Source organism: Oculina patagonica, chromosome 2 (assembly GCF_052425735.1).
Source record: "Oculina patagonica isolate OP01 chromosome 2, crgOcupat, whole genome shotgun sequence".
NCBI classification, from domain to species: Eukaryota; Metazoa; Cnidaria; class Anthozoa; order Scleractinia; family Oculinidae; genus Oculina; species Oculina patagonica.
Genome location: NC_135759.1, coordinates 30,462,647 through 30,472,697, shown reverse-complemented (window position 1 = coordinate 30,472,697; position 10,051 = coordinate 30,462,647). Strand labels below are relative to the sequence as shown.

Sequence of the window (10,051 nt, the reverse complement as noted above, 5' to 3'; positions counted from 1 at the left end):
ATGGAAATGGTTTTTCTTTAAACGTTGTTTTTTAACACTAGTAATGTCCTTAGTGAAAACTAACAAAACGGCACCTTATCACCCACGTGGTAAACGTCTTGATCCCAGGACTTATTGTAGTTTGTTGAGTACCTGTAGTTTGCAAACTAGTCCAGCGGCTCTTCTCGTAAAGTCCTTAAGGGTTGAATCCGTGTACCTTAGTGACAACAGATTTTCAATTGCGTAGGAAAATGAATTTCAAAAGTATTTTCATTTTTCGTTTTTCTTCCGCGCTGTAAAATTAAATTTAAAGTTCAATTTCCAAAATCTGTTTTTTATTTCTCTATGAAAAACGACATCCGACTTTCATTTTCAATCTTCTTCCCCTGGAGGAAAACGCGCGGAATTCGATTTTACTTTACGCCTTTTGTTTTTCGTTTTTTATAGCTTCGGCTCTTTGCACGAATAAGCAGATTTATTATCAAATTATCAAATCAAATTAGCAGATTTATTATCAAAGTCATAGTATGATAATACAGTATAGTAATACAGTACAGTTAGTATATATACTGCAACCATTTAAAATATTGTTGCTGACGGTTACATAACGTGTTGTGCATGTAAGGCACTATTTGTCAGTTTTTCAATATATAGTCACCTTATAAAAATACTTTTAAAAGTACAATGTATAGACGAAACGACGTTTCAGGTCAAAATTGACTGCAAACGAAAGATAAAATTTCTTGATTTCATTAGCTTACAACCTTTATTACTCCACAAGTTGCGAAATAGATTTTAAATTTAATACGAGATACTTTTATCAAACACTTCAATCTATTTTTGAACGTGTAATATGCATGATTGAATTTAAGCTACTGCACGTAAATTATTTTCTTGATTTTCCATCAATTTGACACTAACAATAATGGCCGTTTTTATATTAGAGACGAGTTACCCGTCTGGACGAGCTTCGGCAGAAATTTTGTTGCTCGTCTGGGTATGCGTCTCTCGTATATAGACGGGCACAAGACGCGATACGCGTCTAGACGAGCTTTAGTTAGGGAAATGGTCAAAACTATTGTACTCGGACAGGACCCATCACTCTGCAAAAAAGACAGGTGGTCTCTTCATGTACCTCTCTTTCCCCACCTTAAAAGATGGTGTCTTGTTTGTATAGCCCCAACTCTATCAGAGTAGAAACTAAGAAAAAGATTCAAACCTCCTTGTGCCATTTCTCCAGCAAGGCAAGCTTCATGCACACCTAATATAAAAGCATCAACTCAAATTTTAAGGCCAATAAATTTTGTCCACCTGGCTTACCAGAGAGGTGGTATCTTGCATAGCCCCCATACCCCAACACAAGGTGGGTCCTCGTCGAGTACACTTGTTATGACCACTTCCCTTACGTAATGTGTAACATCACAGGCTTGGTAATAAACAACGAATTTGTTCTGAAACAAAATAAAATAGTGTACTGTGTACATGTGTAAGAGTGACGTGGCTATGTTGTCTTCATTTAGTTTTCTGTACTGGTTATTAAATTTGTGCTTGTGCTAAATGTGGGGGAATAATCGGATTGTTAAAATTGCAACTACTGGAAAAAAGCATCAAACATTTAAACAGAAGAATCTTCAATCACACTACATCATACGTAACCCTAGTGGTTCGCCACTGGAAATAAATCAATGTCAGTGATTACAGTACAGTATGTCTGTTACTCAAGTCGTCGCCAGTCAAGTTTGGCAGCTTATTTTCATGTGAGTCATTTTTGCTACTTTGAGGATTCGTTGATGGGAAGCAGCGCAGATTTGTGTTTCGAAAGCGAGATCCGACTTGAGTTAGTCTGACGAAATAGAAGTGCAGGATGTGAAGAGCAGCCTTACTCCTACGGCTATATGTGAACTAAATAAAATTTAAAAAAATGTCACTAACAGGAGTCAATCTTCCTTGATGAAAAAGTATTATTCATGTAAATATAACTCAGCAGAAATCTATTGAAATTTCCATGAATTCCAACATCCTACTACATCATACATGTAAGGCATGCAATTTATCAAGTAATCATTTATAAATAATTCAATCAACCAACTATTAGATAGGTTAACTTGAATTTTTTTCACCTTTTTAGACATAGGCGTACGGGCAATTTTTTGCCAGGGGGGGGGCGGTGAGATATTTGCCCAAAAAATTCTCGCAAGTTGCCCAATTTTTTTCGAAACAGTCGAGAGGAAACGAGGGTCATACGATGCACTAACATAGGCTTACAAATGAAGTGAAAAATCCTTACATAAGAATCTATGATATGAGCTCATAAAACACGTTAAAAGAAATAGCTGCCTCTAGCATTTCGACGGCCGTAGATATCTACAAAGCGATCCATGTTATTGTTGACTACAGAGTTTGAATATACCCATAAATGCTAATAAGTGCGATTACACGTAATAATTTAAGTAAAAAAAAAAAACAAATGTTTCTCGTCCGGATTTCTGTAAAAAAAAAAAGAGAGCGGGCGGGCGCGTTTTTTTTAATTTTTTAATTATTTATTATCTTGTCGTAGCGATACGTGTGTTGTTCGAATATCCATTTTTTTTCTCCCTCGTCAAATTTTCCAGGCCAGAAGCGAACTTACAAAATAAATTCTGCAAGGTAATTGACCTATCCAATAGGGACCTAGCGTAACAAGGATCGATTTAAAGTTTTGGTCTTAGTTTGAATGAAAAGGCAGACAAAAGCCATACCTTACTCTGTACAAAGTACAAGGAAATAGTGTTGGTTTTTGTTCGTTCTAACTTTTCCAAAAACAGATAATAAAAAAAAGAGGCCGCTCAAAAAATGAAACGGGCGGAACGAGAAACATTTGTTTTTTAACTTGGCCTTACTGACACTTTGTTGCCCCATCAGGTGCTGCAGCGGTAAGTTTTCAATCTGCACAATGCACTGAATGATCGTTCAGCAGAACACGATGTATCACTGCATGGATATGAACCACGTAAAGAAACTCTGAAAACAACCCTGTTGAAAACTAAGCAAATATATCATTCTCTCATTTTGTATTTCTAAAACAGTCATGTAGCCTATTCCGCGCACATTACGAAAACTCACGCATATTTTCTACTCTGCTTCCAGAATCTCGCTGTCGATTTTGTAAAATTTAGCAACGTGGAGAAACTATCTTTATCAGTTGTTTAACTGTGACAGAGATTTGCAGTACAGTGCCCAACAGTAAAAGAATTTAAAATCTGTGAATTGAACTGGCTTTAACACGCCGACTTCAGGTTAAAACTTCGAAAAAAAAAACTTCTTAAAAACTGTGTTGCCCAAAATTTGGGGGGGGCTGCAGCCCCCCTGCCCCCCCCGGCCCGTACGCCTATGTTTTTAGATATAGCACAACCATCTTAAATCGACAAACGACACGAATCATGAAGCCAAAGATTGGCCGTGTATGTAGGACGCGTTCTTTTGGCTCAAGCATCAGTTAGTAGAGATCAGTAGAGGGTCCCCTCTAAATACATTATATAAATTAAATTAATTAAATAAATTATGGACACTATATAAGCTGCAGTGGTGCGAAGCTGAATTCATTGCAACTTGAGATTTCATACCAAAATATTAAGTGAAACAAGTACTAGAGTCCTCTGAATTTTCTCAAGTAAAGATCTTTAGACTTGCTGTAGACGCCACAGAGAGACACTTGACAGAGCACGTAGTCGTCCGTTGTTGACTAACGCCAAACTTTCCTCCCTAAAAATGAAAGATGTGACCCACAAAAAAAGAAAGATTGCGTGACAAGCCAAAAGAACGTCTGCGTGTCTGGTCTGCGTGGTAGCCTTTCCTGAAAGAAAGGGGCACGGCGGGTCAGCAGGCTTCCCCTTGTTTTTTGCCCCCATGCCCATGCCTTCTCGGCTTGGCTCACTCGCCATCTTACTGGCCCCTACCCCACTTGGGAGCCTGTTCGGCCTTGTCCCGTGTAATGCACCTATCAATGTAAATCCCGCGGGGGGGGGGGGAGGAGTGCGGGCAAAGGCACGGGATTTGACAACAAGAACGATCCCCTCTGTCGGGCATTTGACTGCGAGTCGCGTCCCGGGGGTTGGGACATTTGACTTTGACCGGGAAGCGCCTGGATCCAATCTTCAGACGAGATTACCAAGTTATTCCTTCTCGTGGCTTTGGAAATCATATGCTTCATTGCAAGGTACGATTCTGAGTTTTTCATCGGCATTTATCTGCCACTTTTAACGCCATTTAGTCATAAAATAGCGATTTTAAGAATATTTTACTTTCAAGTACATTTGGAGTAGGAATCCTGAGGGAAATCTAAGACGTCCGTGACCTTTTATTGTTTTTAATATGAATACCGAAACGGTTGGATTGACAGAAAATAAAGGTATGTAGAAAGTACTTGTTAGTTTGTTTTAGAATTCTGCCCCTGGGTGGGTCTTCTTAGGTACATTTGAACAAAAAAAATTTTCCCACCCTCGGGAACTTGACTGCAATTTTTACTTTTCTGTCAAATCCTCACCCCTGGCCCGCACTCCCTCCCCCCCCCCCCCCCCCCTCGCGGGATTTACATTGATAGGTGCATAATTAATTCTCGGTTAGTACTGTATTATTGTGACTTTTTGCAGAGAAGAACATGAAGAGAGGATAAAGTTCTAGATTTGGCCTACTCCAGCCCAAGAAACGCAGCTCTACAGATTTAGTTTCTAATATATACAAGTAAGCTTGAAGATGGCTGACATTCTGCAAACAATGGCGCAGTTTGCGAACGATCACTGGGTAACACTTTTGGTTGGATTTTTGATTCTCCTGCTTTATTGGTATGTATTAAAAATGTGTAATACCAGTGATGGACAGTGTTAACAGCTTATTGATTTGACGAAGTTACATGTCGTTTCACTCAGATAATTTCAAGATCAGATAAGGGGAGAAGCATTATTATTTTCTTTTTTTCGGGGGGGGGGGGGGAATGGGTAATTTTTCTGGGCAAGATATTATTTTTCACATTCAGATTGTGCAATAATTTTTTCTTGGGTCGAGAGCTTGTGCAAGAATTAATTTTATTATTTTTAAGCATCAAAAAATTACAATAATGCACTTGCTTGAACATTGTTCCCATGGCTAGCTATAGTACAGTCCCATTGCACAATTTTTTTTTCAACCTTTTTTTCTGTGCAGGAAAATTTTTTTGGGAATTCTAAAATTGGCATACATGATTTATACTATTGTTTAATTTAGCAATTTCAGATGAAATGATCTTGTTTAACTCTGAATCAAATGTGAAGAAGATAATTCCTTGATTATATTTTAGTTTTATATTAGCTTACCCGCATTTATTATCTCCAAGGTATTGTGTTAAGCCGTTTTCTGTGTTCAAGAAACTTGGAATAAGCGGACCACCACCGCTACCATTCTTTGGAAATAGTGGAGGCTCTCTAATTGATGTAAGTTGTATTATTATTTTTCCAGTATAACATTATATAATTATATTGCACCAGAGCCTGTATAAAACTTGAATCGTTATCCTGGTCTATCCCTGCAACCAGCATGTGATAATTAAATTCCTCAAAAAATATCCTGAAAGAGGGATAATAATTACTTATGAGGCCCTGCCAGGGGGGTTCTTGTGTGGCTTGTCTGAATTTAAAAATGTTCTGTGTCGCTGTTTTATCGCTCTTCATGTCGCTGTCGGTAACTAAATTGAAGGAAAATTGCTTGTCCTTGTCCGAATTTAAATTTTTCCATAAGCGTTGTCGTTTGTCGCAATTTTATTTTATGTGCTGTCACTACTTTTTGGGCCATGTCGCTTGTCGGAATTTACCCTGGCAGGGCCTCACTTATGGATCAGTTTTAAATTGATTGCACCAGGAATACCAGTATTTTCGTAGCTTCTTCTGAGAATACATGTACTTAAATTTATGACACTTTCAAGTGCAGGTCCAGGAAAAATGATGACTCCCTGAAGTGCCATTTCGGGGTATTTTCCAACTGGATGACAGCATTATTTTTTTTTCTGATTTTGAGACATGGCATTTTTTAACACTTAAAATATACGTTTGAAAGAAATATATCTGTAAACTGGTGGTCTAGATCAGCAACTGACTTTGGTCTGAGATTCATACACACTTGTCCCAGCATCTCAAGAAAGGAGAGTGAATTAAAAAGCTAAGGGAGCCAACTTATGCACCGGTCAGTTATTTCTTAGTTTATAAGACTAAAACTACCATCATTATTGTTTTTGTACATGTATAGCCAAATGGTGTTCCAAAGCTTCATCTGGAGTGGTACAAGAAATATGGCAAGGTGTTTGGGTATGTACGCCTGTAATATCTCATTACCGTTTTTACTCGAATAAGTGCCAAAAATACTAAAAACTGCCAAAGCTTATTGCAGTTTCAATGGCAATGTTACAATTCAGGGAGTATTATATTATTAAATGTTTAATAGATTAATAATAGTATATTTACAAGTTTGCTCATTTTATTTTCTTTTAGAATGTATTTTTTCCGTCAGCCATTTCTTATGGTTGGTGATCCAGACATGATCAAAGAGATTCTAGTTAAAGAATTTCCCAAGTTTCATGATAGAAGGGTAAGGTTTATGTACTGTTCAGCATTTTTTTTTCATATTAAATTTTGCAGTATAATTGCTTCAAGGCCTTCACCCTACCACTGTCTGGATTTGTTCTTGGTCGTTCCGAGTCCAAGGCCTTTGTCATAGCCAACTCAGGTCTGTCTCCTGCTAGTTGGGATTTTTAACTATGTTTTGTCTATTTACAATATTTGTTTCCTCTGTTTCAGTAGCATGCCTGTAAACTAAGCATGCTAACTATCTCGAAGAGATAACAGATGATGAGGCTTAGTGCATTCAACCACTATAAGCAATGTATACACACTAATGAAAATGTTGTTCATAAAAGCTTATGAAGAACAAACATAAGATCAGTTTGGTACAGTTTGGTGAATGTGTTATTTTATTTCGGGACCAAGTGAAGTTTGTGTTTAAAGTTGCTAATCTCAGAGTGTCATTATTTTGGGAGGGTTGTTACTCGATGTTCAGGGTTTATTACTTTTAGAACTTAATGGTATCATATAATAAAGGGGAAAAGGGGGTGTACTCCTTGGGAAAATGCCCCTGCCACGTTTTTATTTCTTTGATACCAATGAATTAAAGTGCTACTACGATCAAATTCTTGATTTCCATTTTTTTACATTTTCGTGTACAAGAAGGCTTTCTTACTCACCTTGCCAATTTTCAATCCATTACGAACATCAGAAGTCGTTTTATTTTAATGTTTATTTCCGATAATTTACGGCCGCCATTAAAAAACCTTGTTCCAAGTCTTGGTTGCGAATAGGGAGAAAATGACGTCAAGGCTCCAAATACCTCACGGGTTGAAATTATAATAACAATATGTAGTGAAAATCACGCGAAAAGCAACAAAAAGTTTGGGCTTATTTTTCGTGCAATGTTCTATGCTGATTGTTATTATAATTTCAACCCGTGAGGTATTTGGAGTCTTTGACGTCATTTTCTCCCTATTCGCAACCAAGCCTTGGAACAAGGTTTTTTAATGGCGGCCGTAAATTATCGGAAATAAACGTTAAAATAAAACGACTTCTGATGTTCGTAATGGATTGAAAATTGGCAAGGTAAGTAAGAAAGTCAAATTGTACACGAAAATGTAAAAAAATGGAAATCGAAAATTTGATCGTAGTAGCACTTTAAATGCTTTTTCAAAAATCTGAGAACTGAAGCAATTTTGTCCTTAGAAGGTATACTTATTAGACCGTACCAGTATCCCCAAATATGATGGCATAATATAATGTTTATAATCTTGAATCACACCGGCCTGTCCATTTAATTTGATTATCAGGACATTGTGGATGTCCCAGAGCCTTATAATAGAATGATATCACTTGTACCTGGTCAGAAGTGGAAGGACATTCGTGATACTCTGTCGCCAACCTTCAGTACATCTAAAATGAAGCTTGTAAGTTAATACATTACTGTCCATCTGCAAATTAAATAATTTCTACCATTAAAGTCAATATTTCGGTCAGTTGGTTGCAACGTGAAAAAAAGGGTGAATACTTTAGCTTTATAGGTATGTGCCACAGGCTGGGCCAGGTCAGATTTGTTTAACCTATCGCAGACTGTTTTGGTCTAGAGTTATTGTTAGGATGCAAGTTTTATATTGGTGGAGTATAGTCACATTTCAGTGATTTTTATATTTGCAAAGAGTACAGTGTGTGATAAAAAGTAATCAAATAAATGAGAAGAAACACTGACAACAAATAGAAAACTCATATGAATAAAGATACAGTGGAACCCTGTTTGATGGACACCAAAGGGACAGGCAGAATAAAGTGTCTGCATTATCCAGTCGTCCGTATTTAGTGGGCTCCCAGCATGAGCATTGCAGAGTGTTTTGTCAATGCAAAGACTAAAGCATGCAATTTCAAAAGCATAGGAACAATGTATCTGCCTTAACTGTAACTAAGTTCAAACTGAAAATAAATTACATTCATTCATTGCATGTAGAGAAATATTTGGCACTAAGGTATATGTTGTGGTTTAATTTTTGTCAGTGGTTCATTTTTTTTAAACCAGTTTATTTATCAACTGTCTGAAAAGGGTTTTCATCTTTTGGGGTGTGGTGAAAAATAGGGGCATGGTATTTTTTTTTTTTTTTTTTTTTTTTTGGGGGGGGGGGGGGGTTTGAAAAGAATAAACACGGAAAAATAACGAGAATTTTTTTCTCCCTACCTCCCTCCCTCTCTTCCTTCCCTCGCACCACCATTCACCACCTCTCCACTTCGGTGAATAATAATAATCGATTTCAAACATGGGACATTGAAGGATTTCTATAATGTATCTAAGTTTTATAGTTATTTGGTTGTTGTAGATGATGTCCTTTATGAATGAAGCAATGGATACTTTAATGCAAAAAGTGGATAAGATTTCCAAGACTGGAGAGATCGTTGATTTTCACAGGTAGTGTTTTTATAGTGAGCAATACCATGCCATAGAAAATATGCTTACTAAATTTCGTTGAGAATAAGGTCACAGCGCACGATGGGGAGGTTGGGTTGAATACCGTCGAATATACAACGGCTTTCCTGTATTCTGATTGGCTGTATTTTCTATGGCATGGTATAAATGTAGTTGTGAAATGTTTTCGAGTGGCATACTGTGCAATATTCCATGAGTGACTTGATTTTTCAGTATACACAGGAGCCTTTTAATAGGCGAGTGTGTATATACAAAGAAAAAAAACAAGTCATCTGTGGGATATTCACGGTGTGCCACGAGAAAACATTGTACAACTATTTAATTTCGTGCCTCTTACATACGCATACGATTCTGGACAACTTTCAAACAGGACATGCCAAAAAGGTACAACTTCAAGCTCGAGTGAAACATTCAATGTTACCTTATCCGGTTTAGATTCCTCCGTCTGCTTTTCGGATAGCCAACAGAATACATACAGTTTAAATAAGTTGTTCTGGCGGTGGTAAGCCACTGAGAATATTTGTTTTGCATAAACGTGACAAAGGTCCAAGGCTGTTTTCTTCACCGTTTCTGCAAGTTTTGGGTCGCTGTTTGACAAATTCCTCGACGTCTGCATAAAGTTTTCTGTCCCTAGTATCAGGTTTTCCGAAGATTTAACTGTAGAATGTCGAATTCCAGAAAACAATTTGGTTTTTCATTCACGTTTGAACGTTTTCTCGCAAATTGTAAATTGAGCTCAACTGAGCGGAATGAAAAAATAAGTGGCGCGCGCTGCCGGCTAGGCTTTCGGCGGGAAAACGTGAAGGCCCTGATGAACGCCAGGAAACTTCCGTGGTCTACGATCCGTGAGATACCGCAGAATATGCAACGGCTTTCTAGGTTCCTGATTGGCTGTATTCTTCAAGGCATGATGTAATTACTGACCACTGAGTCGTTATTTCAGTTTAAACTTTACTTTAATACTAGAAATAGTTGACACTAGGTTGTCCCCGCTACAGTCAATTCTTTCGCTTGATATCTTGGCTCTTATGTCTATTCAATTGATTGGAAATCAATT

At 37.5% G+C, this 10,051-nt stretch overlaps 1 protein-coding gene and 1 long non-coding RNA gene across 3 annotated transcripts in view; one reads left to right on the top strand and one right to left on the bottom strand.

Annotated features, from left to right (window-relative positions):
* Positions 1-3,435: 3,435 nt before the first annotated feature.
* Positions 3,436-10,051, bottom strand: part of LOC144644080 (uncharacterized) — a 26,865-nt gene continuing 20,249 nt past the window's right edge. Inside the window, exons 3-4 of the long non-coding RNA XR_013569030.1 lie at positions 7,905-7,996; positions 3,436-3,811 (exon numbers count right to left, since the gene is read on the bottom strand). This is a non-coding gene — a long non-coding RNA (uncharacterized LOC144644080). The remainder of the gene's footprint in view (positions 3,812-7,904; positions 7,997-10,051) is intronic.
* The window catches only part of LOC144644073 (cytochrome P450 3A7-like), a 12,583-nt gene continuing 6,650 nt past the window's right edge, over positions 4,119-10,051 (top strand). Inside the window, exons 1-7 of one of the 2 annotated variants that reach the window (XM_078503481.1) lie at positions 4,119-4,366; positions 4,608-4,799; positions 5,327-5,423; positions 6,232-6,290; positions 6,474-6,570; positions 7,856-7,972; positions 8,888-8,976. In XM_078503481.1, coding sequence (XP_078359607.1) covers positions 4,711-4,799; positions 5,327-5,423; positions 6,232-6,290; positions 6,474-6,570; positions 7,856-7,972; positions 8,888-8,976 — 548 coding nt within the window. In that variant the 5' untranslated portion in view covers positions 4,119-4,366; positions 4,608-4,710. The remainder of the gene's footprint in view (positions 4,367-4,607; positions 4,800-5,326; positions 5,424-6,231; positions 6,291-6,473; positions 6,571-7,855; positions 7,973-8,887; positions 8,977-10,051) is intronic. The other variant, XM_078503482.1, reaches the window with a different exon arrangement.